We start from the raw sequence: 18,712 nt of genomic DNA, 5'->3' as shown, positions 1-18,712 counted from the left end.
TGTACAGTTTGTTCATTGTATTAAATCCAGAGAGTGGCGGAAACGGTAAAACTCGTTTCTTACTCCCCGCCACTTGAGAATACTCTGGTGGGAGGAGGATGGGCAGTGGCTCCGGGGAGACGGACAGACCCTCAGTTAGAACTTAGCTGTAGCGCCTCGCATTCAGCTAGTGCAAAGCCCAGCATCGGCTGTCACAGCGGGCCGATGGTCCAACCCGAGTAACGGCTGCAACAGAAAGTTTGCTGATCTGGTGGAGTTGGGGCGGCTCCCCCTGGATCAGAGCTCTAGCGCTGGGGATCGCGCAGGCTCAATTTGAGTTGCTACAGCTCTGCTAATTGAAGGTCGAAATGTATAATATTTTTTTCCTAATAAAAACAAATAATTCAAATGATTAGGAAATAAAAGATTGTATTTTTATTGATTAAAACAAAACTTGTAGTAGTTTTAATTATGTATTATAAGCTGCTTAGAGCTAGTGTAAACACGTCATAATTCATCTCTAATATCTATTTTATGTCAGCAGTTTGGATGTATTTTGCATATTCCTGCCCCGCTGTTAGTAGTTGGCTCTTTTCTGTAACTGATGAGTGTACATTTAGATTGCGTGTAGTAGAGGTGAAATATTGCCCCCACATATTGTTTGGATCATGTGGTTAGATCATACACATTGCACCGTTAAATGAAAATTTAGGTTAATTGTGTATCTGCGGTATATCAAAACCTTTATGCTTTGTAACATTTTTGCCAGCATTATTTGATTAATGGTGTCGTTATCAGACTACTAATGAAGCAGCCGAACATTACGTGAACATCAGGGCAGCCAGCAGGATATATAACAATCAGTCTTTGATGACATCAGACATCTGTGCAGGCAGTAATGCCAAGTGTTCTCATTATAAACTCAGTCGTCTTTTCATCAGTGAGAAATACAAACAATTGTTTGATTGTTATTGGACTCCTACAGGTTTCACATGCTGTGCGAGCTGCAACGGTTGGAATACTGAAAACACATTTGTAGAGTGCTACATGTAAAATTGGTCCCTAAGGAGCACTGATTTTATTGCTAAATAAAATTCACAAGTAATCAAAATCAGTAATAACCAAAATGTGAAACATGAGCTGCTTGAACAGCAAAGAATAGCTTTCTCTACGTGTGCATGTCCTTTGTGTGGGCTATGTCCAAATCCTTGCCACTAAATGTGTGGGCTGATAGACTACGTGCATAGTGGCTGGCTGAATTTATCAAACCTTTCATCCTTGATACTCCGTTCTGTCTCCCTGAGCCTTTGCACTACTTAAGAGGTCTTAGCTACATGTGAACGTTAATCAAAACCAAGACATATCCCCACTGTGCTGCTGGCGCTTTCAGCAGAATCTTAGCCTTGTTATTTACCTGAGACCCACCTATCCAGAAAAACACTGGCTGAAACAAATGCCTTCTGTTCCCCTTGTGGATTAAAAAATATGAACTTAAACCGCTGCTGTGTAATGAAGACTACATAAAAGTCAAAAGTAGAGCAAATATACATTTTACCGAAAGGTAATTAACACATACATCATTCTGTACATCATTTATTTATGAATGTATTGCAGCTCTTTTATTAAATAGTAAAAAAAAATCACAGAAGCCATTCAACATGGGGGTATTATTCTTTTTTGCTGATTCATAAATCACTCCTCAGTTCCCCTTTGTGCCAAAACCTGTATACATCAATATTGTCAATTCTGTCCCAGCTGCCTAACCACTGGGCTGCACAGCTCTGATGACTTTCCCACTATTGTACCAATTTGTCCTTATGCCTTCATTTCGTAATTCTTTAGCGGGCAAAAATAAATCATTTTATAATGCGGACATGGTCCTCCACTTTCTTCAGTAGGGTTCTCAGCATAAAAAGAAGGAAGATAGTCAATACAATGAGAGGTCCCTTCCCACTGAGAACAAAATCATACCTTGCTGATAGAAATAAATAGCATGTGGTTGTTTCACTTTGTGTGGCTGAACATGATTGCTGCAAGCTAGGACTCCAGTCGGGAGGGAGGGTCATTTAGAAATGAAAATAAGATACCCAAGGGGGTGTTTTAATGGAAAAAAAACAACTTTTTTATGAGTGAGTGCCTTCCTTTCGAAATATGCAAGATGAAGTACGATAGATGAAGTAGGACTTGTGTATATAGGCTTGCATGCTATCATGTGGCGTGTGAACTGTATATTCAGTCACGCGTGAAGTGTGCAAGTGTGCATTCCTACTGGAGAGTGTGCTTACTGCATCCATCGCAAGGTCACCTATCCATACAGTCACTCTGATTTACACCAGCGCTCAATATGCGTTTTTTCCTGATGATGCTGCAGTGCTGTGGGTGCAGGTAGTGTAGCAGCCACAGCCATACTATCCTATTCCTTATTCCACAGTCCAGTCATGTGAGCCTTATGTGAAATGTGAAAGGGAAATTGAACATTTCTACAACATGACCCAGATTTGTGTCGACTGCTGTAGCCAGGTTTGGAGCAGTTTACATCTAGTTTCCATTTGCCACAAGCAAGCAGAATTACATGCAGTGTTGCATCAGTTGTGCATTTGAGGGTGCCACAGTTATTAGAAATGCCCCAAAGTCGTTCAAAACAAATGAGTTACATAAGACATGGTTTTCAAATAAGACACATTTAGTGTTTTCCAAAGAATGCTAAATTACAAAGAAGGTTATAGAAATATCAGAGCAATGAGCTATTACATATCTTCCTCAAATATGGTTGCATTGTCCCTCTAGTGTGACTTACAGTAACACTGTAGCCAAATATATGATATGAACAAGGCACAAAAAATGTCCTCAGAGATCTTCCACTATCAGGCTTTGAGAATTACTGAGGAGCACGTCTCTTCATTTCTATGTATCCAGAAATAGTAAGTCATTAACTGAATGGCAGGTGATGGGCGTATCAGGAGGGCTCAGCAGAGGCCATGTGTAATGAAGACAGTTCAACCTTACAGTATTCTTCCACGTACCACTCACACATCGTATTGCCTTCATCCATTGTTTTCCTTATCTCCCATAGCTTCAAACCACCTTTTTATTTTTTCCTTGCCAAGTTGCCTTTCAAGTTGAAATGCAACTTGGGGACACAGTATAATGGGAGATTTGCTTGCTGAGAAATACAGTATACTCCTCTCAGTATGGTTTGAAAATCAGAAGTGAACGAGAGACTGCTCCCATCACAAGTTGCAGGAATTATAGAAATAATGAAAGCTCCATATGCTGTGATATTTTTAATGAAGTTGGAGAAAAGGGGTTTTATTGCACAACTGAGACAGTCGATACACATCCAAGTGTGATTTCTAATGCATACGGTTTCTCCTCCTCCACTCTCACAGTGCTAATATAAAGCTAATACTTTAGTTTATAGAAATGTAGAGCCCTTTGATTTTACATTATAGTGTAATGTTATTTAGTTTAGTGTCTATTACTGAATGTTGTATTCATACATGGGGATACAGATATATGCAAATGTGCAAAACTTGCATACAACTTCCATTAAACATAGTGATTTGGAAATTGTTGGGAAGAAACTGATATTTTGATTAATTGATTTAAATTAGGCCCAATGAAGTCCTGTGACATTTGTCTCACAAGTTATGTTTTGAGAAGCCTGCGAATATCCATGATGATTCCCAGCGTTACAAAATAATGTAAGTCTATTTTGCAATTACTCTGTTAGAATATTTGCAGTGCTTGGTGTAACAACAGCATGTGTTTTCTCTGTCATAAGTCAACCTTTGCCTCCCATGTTGACTGTTGACAGTTCCAAACTCTGCATTTAAGGAGCTATAAATAGTCAAACTCCAGGATCCTAATGAGACTTTTAATTGTGTTTTACTAAAGGCAGGTGCATTGTAAAGGTCAACCATACAAGTGAACAGGCCCGTGTGCTAAAACACATGGACGGGGATGGCATCAATAGTAAGATAAATACAGTAAACGGTGCATTCAGTATGTTGCTTGCATTGGGTTCCTAATGAGACTGGATCAACTGAGCCACTTTGAATCCATTGAAGTGATAAACATGTATACTCTAATTATAGGATATGTATAACGAGAGCATTGCTTGAGAAAAGTGTATAATATGCTTGAGGTCTCAATACCTAGCTGGTGTGCTTCTACTACAGTACTACTGATGATGTATGTAACTGACAGAGACAAGCTCATATATGATTCATTTTAATATGAAAGGAAAGAAGTGATGTAATTGAGTCTCAACACACACAAACACAGGTCCAAAACCCACATACTCCACCTACACACCACTGATACGTTGAAGCTGCATTGCATGAATGTCACCAGGGTGAATTTTTTGCATTTTGAAAAACAAAGAATTTTTCCCAGAAGAGGAGAAACTTAGTTTTCCAACATTTGTCGCTTGGGGAATAGTAAATGTACATTTGGTTGCCAACAGAAAATATAGAAACAGAAGAGAAGTAGGGTCTCATGTGCATCATTTCTTATTTACTTCCTAAGATGATTTTCTTGATGACAGATGACAATTAGAGAGGATGTTCCAGAACCGTGGTTTCTGACTGTGGGCTGTGATTCAGTCTGGGCCCACTGGGATTCCACTGTTATGTTCTGTTTAATAATCCAAATCCTCTAAGTCCCCCTCGGCCCACTTCAGTCCTTTGATTGCTCCTTGTATTTTTATTGCGTTATACTCCATTTTCATAATCTGGTGCACAGCACTCTTATGGTGTGTGCTGGAGAGAATGAAAAGAGAGAGCCGAACAAGCGCAGCATACTGCCCTCCTAAAGTCATTCAGATTACAAGGGTCAGTCTCTAATCCATAAAGCTGGGGATGTCTGCTCCCAACTTGGAATAATAATTCTTGAAGAAAAATTACTGTATGGTAAACTGCCGCTGGCAAGCTGCACTCATGTTTATGCACATCCATTTGAGTGTGTGATTTGTGTGCAACTGCAAATGTAGTTTGTGAGTACGCCTGCTTTGCCACCTGAGAAAATGTCCGATGGTGACAGAGGACAGTTAGTCACTTGTCTCAGTCCCCATGGATCATGCAACACAATCTTTGGAAGGAAGTAATTCATTTAGCGATAAGCACAACAAAAATGGAGGAAAAAGAGCACCGTCAGCAGCCATCAAGATGGTAGAGTGTGATAGGCAAGTCTAGCTCTGTAATCAATCTGCACATACACTTTATGCAAGGCCATTGCTTGGCGGGGAAGAAATAAAGAAGGGAACATGCAAAGTGTGGACCAGTTGTTCCAGTAAAAAATGCAATAAGATAATCATTAATGTCCCATATGCAGTTTTCAGTCAGATGCAATAAACTAAAATGTTCTTTTATTTGAGTAAAATTGCACTTACAGTATATAGGCCTTATAGTAAACATAAATGTTTTTTAGCATTACAAGTGAATTTTTACACCCAAGTTGAATTGCTGTTTGTGCAAACAAGCAGCATTTTTATAGAAACAAAAATGAACAGGCTAAACTGTACAGCATTATAGTCCATTAGTATAGTGGGCGTGTTTAAAGGGAAGCATCTTGCATTTGGGGAAACTTTGTTAAAGAGCACTGGTTGCATTAAGACATTGCACTGACTTCAACATACAGTGTTTTTGTATAGTTTCTAACATCACAATAGCATTGAGAAATATTTCTATAACTGATGTTTGTATGACACTCCGTATTGAGTTTATTATTGTCATTAAAATTTGCACAGCAAGAATCCCTCTCCAATGCGACAGTAGCACTGTCATATTGATAGTACCACTTTACCACCCAGAGATTCAAAGATTTATTGAGATAAAATGACACAGTACATACAGCAATCATGTTATAGCATCGTGATGTGACTACTATGTGTCTGCGGTTGATGGAAATTAAACTTAGATTGTAACATTCTCCTCTGAGTTTGTCTCCCCATGATTTTGCATTTCCCCCACAACAGCCTGATGCCAAGGGTAAGATATACATCTGTCTAAATTCTTGCTTGTCAGCCCGCCATCTGGTGCAGTATCAACATTAAAGACAGGAAAAATGGTTCCACACTGTCATTCAAACACTCAAACACAAACACACAAATACATACACACACACACACACACTAGTGTAGAATGCTCAAGGCATCTTACTCACATTGGTCATTTTTGTTTACCTAACAAAGTGATGTTTTTGTCAGGTGAAGCCTGAGGCGTGAAGATTGCAGTAATTTGTTTAAAGCACAAGTAGCTGGTCAATTGTTGGTTTTGGTGTAAATGGGTGCTTCTGACAGCTGATGTACTGAGAGCACAATGGCTTACATTAAGCAAAGAAGTAAGTAGTAAAATCATCGTTGGTGTCTGAATTGGCCCCATTCCCCTCCTTTAGATCTGTTTTGGAATACCCACCATCTGCACCAAAGCCCTCTAATCATATAAGGGTAACTGTAATTTCCTAGACAAAGCTAAAAACTGTTTTTAAAACATATTGAGGAATATTACTACAGTTCTAAGGTGAGATTTTAATTTACTATTTACTTCTCCAATTATCTTTGTTATGCTTTATATTTTCTTTCCCATTTCTGGGATTTCCTATTCAAATTCAAAGCAGCTATATTCAATGTTTTGATATTAGCAGTGAATCACGTGGATATTGTATCTGAAGTGGGTCGCACGTGCACAGAGAATTCACACCTGTCACTACAGTTCTGTATGGCGGAACATAGCTCCTTTCAGCTCATTGCTTTGGTTTTTCTGGTCTGCAGCTTTACTGTTTGGTTCGCTATTTTGTTTTCAGTGAGAAAGCCATGATAAACCCACTGCACACTACCTACCAGCACCGAATGGCTGACAAACAAAACTAGCTAGTAAACAGTGAAGCATTTTGGTGGCTAAAGGAGTTAGTGGAGACCAATCCAAAATATTAGACTTGCATTCACCAAGAAACAAAACTGTAAATGGATGGTAATGCTGCTAACAAATTCACCATATCAACCTAAAAGGTGATAACACAGTATGTCAATAACGTGATAACAGCTTGTTTCCGCTGCCCCCAAGTGGCCGAGAAAATCACTTTCAACACCTGCGGCAGACCCATGCTGATCACACACTCTTTAGCTCATGAGCCACTGGTGAAGCAGAAAACCCCCACTCTGTCGACAGTACTAAACACAATACAGTACAATACTAAATCAACTTCTCCTTACTATTATACACACAAAAGGTATTTCTGTATTTAAACATAAAGAAAACAGCCGTCAAAAAATGTCCTCTGGCATGTTCAAATTATAGGTCTGCGACCTTTCATTTTTGTGCTCAACTAAGACCTGCAAGAAAACACTTACGGCTTTTTGTCAAATTCATTTTGTATCTCCCTTAATCTCCTTTGCTGATCTCTTTAAGCTTTTTGGAACCTTGTAAAAGTACTATTAGGAGCTACATTAAAGAACCTAATGAGCAGAGGCAACTGAAAAGAGGAGAGATTTCTCTCCTTCCTTTCTTTTCAACTGCAATTTCTTCAAGGTCTCAAATGTCTGAGCTGGATCTTTTAAAGCAGCCTCTTCACAACTGAATAGCGTCATTACTTCTTTAGACATAGGTCTGTGGATGTGGAACAAGAACCACTGCTATAGTCTCAGGGCTGTTGGATGGAACAGAACAAGGACATAGTTCAAGAGCAGTTACCATTTATTTTGCTCCTTCAAATAAAAAGTTTTTTAAAGTGTTGGCAACAAGTTGGAAATTTCACCAGCTGCTAAATTAAAAGTGCAGTATGTAGTATGTAGTATCTGGCAGCATCTAGCGGATGCAACCACCTGAAACTTCTCCCGTGCGACAAGCGTGTAGGAGAACTACGGTGGCCGAAGCAAATGCACGAACCCTACCAGGCTAGGTTCGTTACTACTGTAGAAACATGTCGGCCGGCTCTGTGAAGAGGACACGCCCCATATGTAGATTTAAACGGCTCATTCTGGATTAAACACTAAATAATATTATCTTCTATTTCTGCCAATAGATCCACCTAAATGCTACACACTGTACCTTTAAAGGTGCGTCGTGTAACAGTTGGTAGTGTTGGGAAAAATTGCTGAGATTATGAAGCATGTTACATGTGTGAAAACCTGTAGCAAGACATTCTGTCACTGCACAACAGTCCTGTGTCTTTGGGCCACAGGACTGTTGTATTTACTCAGCGCAATTAGCACTTGTGGAAGTCTAATACTGTTACATTATCCACTGACAGCAGTAATGAGCAGATGTTAACATCTTACTACCGCCTGACATTGTTAATGGCTAGGGGGGGGGTCTTGCATATGTTGTCTTAAAGTGTAGCGTATAGCAGACTAGTGAAAGTGAAAACGTGTCCACTTTTATATGTGCATCATGTGCATGCGGATGTTTGCACTCTCAAACACACACACGCACACACGCACACTGGAACAAATGGAACGAAAGTGCATTTGTTTGCTTCAAATGGTCATTTCATTTGAGTCTTTATTCCTTTGCAGGTGACAGAGACGCGGACGGGGCCCCTGGGATGCAGTAGCTATGACAATCTGGACTCAGTCAGCTCAATCCTTCTGCAGAGCCCTGAGAGCAAGCTTCATCTGCAAGGTAAACAATCCCGGCATATCAATATTTTCCACATGCTGCACAGTGATGTTTGACATAACAGGGCAGCAGGGTCAACTCCATTTTATCCTCTAAAAGTAAAGGACATCTATAGTCATAAATAAAATACTCTTAGTTGCACGAGGGAAACGTGTGCATTCTCAAGAATGAACGTCAGTGCATTTTTTTTAATTGGGCCTGGGGTAGATTTGTTCCCCAATCCTCCGGGGACGGCAGTACGATTCTCTGTGGTTGTAGATATTTGCTGTCTTAATCGTTTTCTTAAGTCTTTCTTAAAGCTTTGTTCAAAGCCCAGCCTAAATACAAAACAGCTGCATGAACTGTGCAAACCATTCAGACATGAGCGAGAAAGCCAGCACTCTCCATTAAGGTAAAATGTATAATATAGTATAGTTATATCAAACTCTGATATTTTTAGTCCATCAGAATGTATCTCAAGAATGTTTTCAACGCATGAAAGACTTTTAAAATGAATCCTCCAGCGCTTTACTCACAGATCATATGTCAGTGGATGCAAATAGCAACTTTTACCCATTAGTGGTAATGTTCTTTTAAGTGAAAAGAGTTATGTCTTAAACATTGATACAACTAATAATTAGCATAAGGGAAGCAGTGACAGTCACCCTGGGGACAAAGAATGATGAAAGCCTGTGTAACTGAGGTCAAGTGTTTGAGTAGCATGATTGTTTCTTTGATTTATTTGAGTTTACGCAGGTTATTAAAACCAGTCTGAGAATCACAGAGGCTTATTTTATCATCCCCCCGCCTCTATTTCCTCTCTCTGAAGGGATCATTACTCGTCCTCTAAAATCAGAGAACTAAGTGGTTTGTCAAAGAAACACTTTTAAGTCTTCCGCTGCCACTTACTCAAAGGACTCTATAGGTTTTGGGAAAAGCTTTATTGTCACGCACCAAACGTATTAGCCTTGTGCTTTGAAGACTGCTTTGACACCCAATTGATAGATGACAGGCCTGGAAAAGATTCTTTCTTTTGGCTTGATAACATCCCCAATAGAGTGGAAAAGCTTTTCCGATTGGTTTCTGGCTTAGAGTTTTGCATTGGGCCAAAATATATTTGTGTGTGTTTATGCATTTTGTGTGTGGGCAAAGTGTGACAGGAGGTGTTGAGAGTTCTCCTGAAAATACGTTCTTTCAAGAGCAATTATCGTTTCTGCATTTAATTAGACAACTGATGGTGTAACTTCTTCAACAATCACATTGCTCTTCATCGTGCTCTTTAACGCGATAGCACTTCACACAGCTTATTGAGAGGCGTGTAGTTAATGGAGATCATTTAGTTTAGTTTTATGCTGTTGAAATACATTTATAATAAGAGCCAATCATTTCATTCACCTCACAGCTTTCCTTTTGACATGAACGCTAGTTCAAGTGTAACATTTAGTCTTATTTCATCCCTTGGTGAACACTACATTCCTCTCAGATCAAGCCAGTCATGTGCATGTATAAAGAATGTGTCCTCCTACGCATATAAAACTGGTTAAGGTTAAACGTTTTGATTCAGTTAGGTCACTGGCTGTGGTCTGCATTGAGTCCCATGTTGGTAGGATTTATGCTGATTTTCTCTATTGTTCCTAGTTAATTCAGTCAGCTTCAGAATAGTTTTTTCTTCGACTGGAAAGTGCAATATATTACCATTACATTTTATTCTAGATGTCTAGGTTTCCAACAAACAGGAGCAGATGACAGAGACACACTGAGATGGTCTTTAGATTATGTTCTATACTTGAAGTAACTTTTAATTGTTGTAGCTATATATGCAAAATACCGTAGCATCAACCTTTAAGCCGTGCATGGCTAAATGTTTGTCTGGTAGGGCATTGCTTTAAACGGCTGCTATGTTGTTATAGGTATGTTCTTGCTGTTCAGGTTAGTTGCAAGGTTGGCATCTGGTTGCTATGGTGGTATGAATATTTTGTCGGGGATGGCTTGATGGTTGCTCTGGTGTTTGATGTGGGTGTTGAGACATTATTGTGGGTGGTGTTATTAGCTGCTTTTTTGTGGCCACTAGGGTGGCACTTCGTGGTCGATACAGTGTCTCTGACCACTTAAGTAAATTGTTAAGTGGTTGCTACCGTCTAATCTGTGATTGCGAGGGTATTTAGAGTTATAAATGTGGTAATTGTGATTAGTGTGATTATAGGAGAAAAAAAAACCATACACTCCACAGAAGAAAGGTATAGAGCACCATTATAGCAGCATGTGTTTAAATGTTGTTTTTCCTTTATCTGGGTGCACTTAGAATAATTGGATGTGTAGAAAACGAATAGTTGAGCCATTTGGAACAACTTGTGAACCCCATAGTGGTTCCAAAAGCAGCTTCATCGCCTTTTCTTCATACAAAATCATTGTATTCCCTGACAGATTTACTGAATCCCTTGACTGGTCTTTACAGTCAATGCCCAAAAAATAACAGCTCTGACAGCATTGTCCACGTCTTTGACAACACGCCATAAATGGACTTCACAAACTATCCCTTGAGGAGGAAGACATTGGCTTGGCCTGGGACTGCTCTTTTAAGCACTAGCAGCTCCCAGCACATTTAATAAACACCCACCATGTGTCTCATTTTGAAATGCCTATTGACCTTTTACCAGACAATTAGCTTAAATGCTAACTTCTGACATTTAAACTGTGGGGAGGAGTCAAATCTGGCCAATGTAGACGATCACAGATCACTGGCAGCAGTATCTAATAGCAAAATATGCACATGATGCAACATTTCAGTTAAAATGTAATTTTATCCTAAAAAAAAAATCATTCACCCGAATGTAGATGTACTTTAAAGAATAAGAATTAGACATCCAGGACATGTAACTTTTGCTAATTCTTCTGTATGGTGTTTTCTATCTCTTTAACAAGGGTTTAAATAAACCTACACTGAACTTGTGTGGCACGACTCCACAGCGCTCAACCAACTCATTATATTGAATGTCTGGTGGGTTCAATCAATAAAGAACTGAAGGGAAGCGCACACCTATTCTCATGAGGTAATAGTTCACAGGTAGACATCAAAGAAAGGAGAAGAGAGATGAACCCCTTTTAATTCTGATGCAATTTTCTCTGCGCATATGTTTTTTTATGATGTACATATGAGTATGTATTGCGTAGGAAGGGTGCATAAAATCAGTGAGCTCACAGGGCACTCAGCATGACAGTCGAGATAGAATCCTTAGAAAGGTTATTCAGGCTTCCAACATCCATACGTCCACGTCTTAGGAATCAGATGAAAAAATCACAATGTGGAAAAGAAGAGCCATGCCTGCCTTTAGATTCATATGCTATTTTAATGGAGATGCATTCATGTATTTCTTTCTTTTATTTTGAAACACTGCTTAATTTGAATGTTCTTCTTCTTTGTTTATGCTATTTTTAATATTTAGTACTTGATTTTTTTCTACAATGGGCAGATGTAGATGCCTGTCCTGAATTAATGACTTCTTTGTGAACACTATATCTGTGTTCATTTTGATTGCTAGACAATATATATATATATCAGCTGTCCAGTGAAAACCATGCATCCCCACATTTGGCAATCAAACCAAAAGTAAGTAGTCCTTGATGATTTGTGGAAACCCCCTTACTTCTTAAGTTGAATGAACACTTTTACAACCCCACCCGGTTACCTGAACAGTGTATTGTCTGAAAACAAGGCTGTCTTTCCATCGCTCATGAAATGTTGACTTCTTGGAATTACATGGTTTCCACAGGACAGCGACAATATGTCACCCGGATGATTTGTAGTTTTCTTCCTGAGAATGAAAAATGTCGATTCATAGAACCCGAAAAAACAAGATTGCACCTAAGCTATGAAAATGCATCTCTGTCCTCTTTGCTCTGGTGTGTTTAACCAAACCGTTTGTTACATAAAGTAGAAAAGATTTGTTCTCATAAACTTGGTCGGAAGCTTTTGAATTCTTGGTTTCGTCATTTATCAGCACAGGAAAAATAATGGAGCACAAACGCTCAAGCTTTCAGCTAGAGGCTTCTTCAGTATGCACTTAAACTGAAGAAAGCCTCTGGCCACTTAATCAAGTTAACCCTAACAAAAATATTCACTGAAAAACTAGAGAATAGCCATTGTAGTTGGAACACAACACTGGCTGAGTGAGAATAACCAAGAATGAATGAATGAATCTGTCTGATGATACATGTGGGTCCGGATAAATTAATTCTGGTCCAAAGGGGATAATAACACAAAAATTACTTTAACAATTTTCCATTTTTCAGATTTTTATGGCAGTCTCATGTAGCCTCTCCTCATATGTTTTGTCTGCACTGTATGAGGGTGGGACTGTCCTGTTTAAATCACTACCAGTGAGGGAACAAAAAGATTGTGATTAAAAATGTTGAATTCTACTTTTCATGGGTGTAATTGCAGACAGTGTTATGCACATCTCTTTTTCTGTCAGTTGAAATGTCAGAATGGTGTGTGTGTGTGTGTGTGTGTGTGTGTGAGATCTCCCACCCTACTGCAGTCATTTCTGATGAGTCGTGTCGAGTACTTTTTTTATCTTGTCAGCTTATTCTTCAGTTTTCCTATATTTCTAAAATTGTTCTTTTTTTAAACATATCCACCACATTGCTTTATCTATCCCTTCCTCCGCCCATTTGTCTTTTCCTATTTTGTCATTTTTTTCAGCTGTTTTTTTCTTTTTTCTTTCTTTTTCCACTCTGTTCTTAACTGAACTGAATTGACCCGGTCTATATGTACAGTCTGTACAGTGTAGACTGCGCCATATTATGATCACATCATATTTTGGTTATTCTAACCATGTATTTTCCGATTGTCTTTCACCAACTGGTAAATGTTGATAAAAAAATTTTGTCTCCTATGTATAATTCCAATTTTTGGAAATGAACAAACCTATAAAAACCTTAATCTAGCTATTTTAACTGCTTATGAATTAAATAAGAGGATCGTATTAGTATGCAGTGCCATGTGAGTTACAACAAAGATGCAGTAATAGAAAGCCCACTCAATTTCGTTCTTCTAATTAAACTTTTAATCATGTCTTTTTCATTCCCATTTGTATTTCTTTCGCTCCAAACCTCAGCAGTTTATCTACATTGAGGCACAAGTGCAACTGCAAAACTTTGTTAGAAAATATATACAAGAAAATGATATAAAACCTGTAACCAAACACTTTATTAACTGCTTTTTGACAAAATCACTTTGGTGGAATTAGTTTTAGAACAGTCTAAGACAGCATTCTGTTTTAAATGATCAAACTAGTGAATTAAGATGTGGTCAAATTTTACACTTTAGACTGACTCCCCAAAATAACAGAACTCTCAAAAGGGAATGTTTTTGTGTTCCCTCCCCTTCCACCCCCTGTCGTCTGCTCTTTGTGAGGTGGCGGGACTGTGAGCCACAGATAACACAATGCAGATATGACGCTCCCTGGATAATTCCTCTGCTTACTCTTAGATTGAGATTAAAATGCTGTAGTAGAATATTATCTCAAGGGAGCTACCTATCAAAGCATGAACTCAGTTCCCTTCTCTCCCACAGTTTTGCTTTGGGAAATATTTAGGCAATTTAACCCCCCCCCCCCCTTTTTTTTTTCTCCTTATCCCCCAACAATCGTCAGAATTAGAGATGGCACTGGAACATTTTTTTTTAGAGCAAAGCCTTGATCTAGACACAGAACTTTGCAAACTTCAGTTATAAATGTTGGCATATTTAGCGCTAGAGTGCATTCTATATGTGCCACTTTATTGGCAGCTAAACACAGTGAAAGAGGGCATCATGATACAGTATGTTATTAGCAGAGACTATTTGTGGGCATGCAAGAGGAAATCTTTAGTTCTGGCCCGGTCAACACAAATTACATTTATGTCTCTGAACATGATGTAATCAACCTGTTTTGCATTACAAATTATTGACTGGGTCAAAGGCAAATTATGCATTAGAAGCAAAAGCCATGACTGTGAATCAAGTCTTACATTTTTTATGGATTTTGTGATTTTAACATTTTTAAAATAACTCTTTCTTTATTCTCTTAAATTAAATTGCAATGAAAGATCCACACTATTTATCTTTACTACAATTGGGATTTAAATACACTTCTGTTCTCCCACATTCATTTGTTAGTTGTTTGTCCTCTCTCCAGGCTAAAGCTTAGAAATCCGATGATATTGGTTTTGTCTGGATTCTCACTTTCTGTCTCCACTGGGACCTGCAAGTAGAAATAGCTTATTGAGTTGTGAGAATAAAAGGAAAGAGGATATTAGCATGTGGTGGACAAATTGTTTACATGAACTCTTATTATACAGTATGTTTCAGATGGCAGGGAGAAAGTAGTAGCCTTTTTATTTTCTCTTATTACCCTAATTCTTTCCATCTGTTAGTATTCATCATTGATTATATTAATTGAATTTGTGGTATTTAAATAGCAAAACAGCAGGGCCTTTCAGTGTATTGGGCAGAAAACTGAAATATTGTTTGTGTAATCTGACACACACTGGGGATAAAAAAAAGAATGGTTACATATATTAACTGGGCCAAACAAAGGCCCTGGAACCTCCACAAGCCATTACCTCAGGACCCAATCACCTCCAATATGGCTGTCATAAATTAGCACCAAAACAAAAGCAAACTAATTTGTTTCTTTCAATCACCAGCACATGCTGTCTCTCTTTTCTTTTTCTCCAGTTTCCTCAACAGCCTATCTTTGAAGAGCCATGAGCCTATCTTGGAAGATTTATGAATATGTTAGAATAGCCTGAGCCAACAGTTTTCAAAGTGGTGAAGTGAAAATAAATTAAACCGGCCCTGTAGGCAAGTCGTGCGGAGAGTGATGAATTAGATACTCATTGCTCTGTCGCTCGATGCCTGTCCCTCTTTTCAAGCGAAAGAGCTGCAAATGTTACGGGGAAGACAAACAAACATACAAATCAATTAAGTTGTTTTTGATGACAGACTTGTTAAAAAAATTGATTCGGAGACTAAAGTATATTAGTAAACACAATGTCTTTGGTTACCAGAGAATAATTTACTGAAGAAAAGTCTCGCAAAACACAGGAAGCAAATGTTGGTCGAGCACAACAATAAACACACAGAGGCATTTTCATCATCTTCTCTTTTGCTCAGTTTCTCTCTCCCTTACTCTGCATATTTGTCCATACACAGACACAAAACACAGTCTGGTCCTTGCTATTTACCTTTTTCTTTCTGAATCCTCTTAACATGGTGATACTAACCACATCAAGTTATTTGGACTTAGAAATCATGGTTAACTTTTGCTACACCTCATGTCACAGTACTGGTCCGAGGTATCGACCCAGCGCTTGGACAGGCCCATGCATGGGACCGAGGCAGCCATTTCCTTGATGAAAGCCTTTTGCCCAGAGAACTGATAACACTGGATCATTTCCATCAAGATGGATAGCTGGACATATTTTTTCACTTCTTTCTAACATTCTGAAAACTCAGTACCTGATGAAATCTTCCCATGTTGACCTAGAGGTCAGCTTTCAATTGGAAGTGGTCAATCAAGAGTGAGTTTCCATTTGAGCCAGCGTAACCATAAATCTCCTTTTCCACTCACTCTTGCCAGCTGCAGGCTGCCATTTCAGCATTTCAGGTTTTCCACTCACTCTTTTTTCTCTCTCTGACAGACTCTGTTACATCAATTGATTGGGGGTTTCTTTACTTTATTCTTCATTTCCGTTCAGAAGGACCCTTAGAGTTTTGAACTGTTTTTAAAAACACTTTGTGTAGCACGTTACTTCAGTTGTTGGTAAGAATGTGTGGACAAAAGATGCTGATTATATTTAAAAACAAATAGTACTTCCAGGTATTATGAGGCCATTATTATCTCCGATATGTGTTTGGTTGTGTGTGTGTGTGTGTGTGTGTGTGTGACTCTGAGTCCGTTTGCCTGTGACTGAGTGAGCGTGCGCCTCTCTGTTTGTCCACGGCTAATCCCACATTCTGCTGCCGCTAACAGCATCATATTTGTAGTGCCCAGTTATGGCTGCATGCTCAAGGACTTTTCCTGTGTGCGGTGACTCACGCTTTCTCAAAACACCTTTTATTACCTGTTTTATACCGCCATCGACTGCCTGCTTACTCCTCACGCACCGCTCTTAACCGGCCCTCGGTGAGTAGGGGCCGCTAGTGATAACACAGCTCAGTGCATCCACGGCCCCCAGCCGCTACTCTGCAACCAGAGAAACAGTTTGCACATTGTTTTGTGTTTTGCACGGTGTGTTTGGCTAACAGCTAATGGAACTACCAGCACAAGCACTGCTGAGTACCTCTCGACGGCTACTTTTGTTTTTAATTTTGTTGGAAGGTTTGTGTGGCTAACAGCTAACATCTAACAGAACTACCAGTACACAGCTTAGTGTGTGTTTTAGCACGATTCTATAACGTGTAATATATGATATACTTTGAGCCCATTGCTAGCATAACATTACATCAAAGCTGTTTTTGAGTTTGAATTAAGTCAGTTAGACGATGCTTTACTGCACTGTTTGTTTTCATTCAACACAGCAGTGGACGTTGAAGCTCTGCACTCTATTGAGTGTAGTTTTCTAGTTACAAATATATGTACCACTAATTAAATGATTTACAGTAGATTCACAGACTATAATACATTTGCATGATAGTGGATTCAGATTTTCAGAGGTAGTTGACACTATGATGTGTACAATAACTTTAAAAATGTTGAATATTCAAATAACATAATAGACAACCAACAAAACTGTACAACAGTGTTTGAAAAGTGTAGGGCAAGTATGTGCCTCCCAACACAGATCGATTAACATTTCTGTATTTAGAGATGCTTGATGTAATTTCTGTGATGAATCTGGACTTTTGATCTGAGCCGTTTATACAGCACATCTTGACACTTTGAGGACAGTTGTATCTTTTATAGCCGAAATGGAAATGTCAGAGCTTGTCATGCGTCTCTCCTCCCCCTCTCCAGGGTTCTTGTAAAACATGTGATTTTTGCAAAAGCCTGCAAAGAGTGTGTACGTGTGCTCAAGCGTGTATCTCTTTCTGTGTGTGCGTGTGTGCATTCGAAAGTGTGACACTAGTATATCTCACCAGCCGAGGCTCTACTGATACTGCTGTGCGGGGACACATAGTAGCACATGACGGGACAGCTTGAAGTGTGCAACTGTAGTGCACAAGGAGCCAACAACACATATTTTGAAACATGGCAAATATTTATTATATTAGTATTTTGTTGCTTCAATACTAAATTATATTACATACATTTACATTATTATATTTAAATTGGAATATTTTGAGGGCATAATTCCTACCAAAATTAAAATACAAAATTGCATTTGCCCTTTTGTGATCCTGCACACAGGAAAAGGAGAAAAACAAATCATCACCAACTTACTTATACTCTGACTCGACTTGTGTCCAGTGTGCAGCACAACTAGCAGTAACTGAGCACCATGGAGAGCTCATCTTCCTCTCCAGGCTGCCCTCGTCAATCCAACAATTGCTTCAACGTGCAATTTCAGCAATTTCCTATTTTCAAGAGGCAGAAGCAGCAAGCCCTGAATACCAAGGCCATTTTTATATGTAATTTATGCTTTTACAGTGATTACTGAACCTCCATCCTTGCTGCTTTTTGTGTTAACAATGTGAATAAGTGAGTTTCTTCAGAGCTAACGTCATATAGAAGTATTGTGTGGAAAGCATTGTGTTCTGCAAGTCTTTTTGTTCCACAAATATACAGCGGTATGTATCACATATGCATATGCAAGCACTTGTATGTTAATATGTCCAGAAAATAGGATTTGACACTTCTTTGTTGTTTTGCCATTTCAAATATATGCATGCCTAAATATTAATGTACCATAAAAACTCCACAAACATCGGCGGAGCACTCAGGGATGAAAAAAACATTCTTTGTTCTGCACTTTGGACATATTTGAGATGGAAATATTGATTAAATTGTCCTGAGCAATTATTCCCACACACAAATACTTTAGTAGGATTGTACAACAAACTCGTCGACAGTCCTGTTCGAAAACACAGGCTGCTGCCTTCTAGGGTGCTGGGAACACTTATGGTAATCTACGATAATCTACTCAGTGCAGAC

General features: G+C 38.9%; 1 protein-coding gene across 1 annotated transcript in view; it reads left to right on the top strand.

Annotated features, from left to right (window-relative positions):
- brinp1 (bone morphogenetic protein/retinoic acid inducible neural-specific 1) overlaps positions 1-18,712 on the top strand; it is a 104,828-nt gene that overhangs the window by 64,816 nt on the left and 21,300 nt on the right. The window contains exon 5 of the mRNA XM_068706302.1: positions 8,495-8,600. Coding sequence (XP_068562403.1) covers positions 8,495-8,600 — 106 coding nt within the window. The remainder of the gene's footprint in view (positions 1-8,494; positions 8,601-18,712) is intronic.

The sequence above is a fragment of the Cebidichthys violaceus genome, unplaced genomic scaffold (assembly GCF_023349555.1).
Source record: "Cebidichthys violaceus isolate CVI_PGR_0920_01 unplaced genomic scaffold, fCebVio1.0.p SCAF_12, whole genome shotgun sequence".
NCBI lineage: Eukaryota > Metazoa > Chordata > Actinopteri > Perciformes > Stichaeidae > Cebidichthys > Cebidichthys violaceus.
This window is presented reverse-complemented; position numbering and strand designations above follow the sequence as displayed.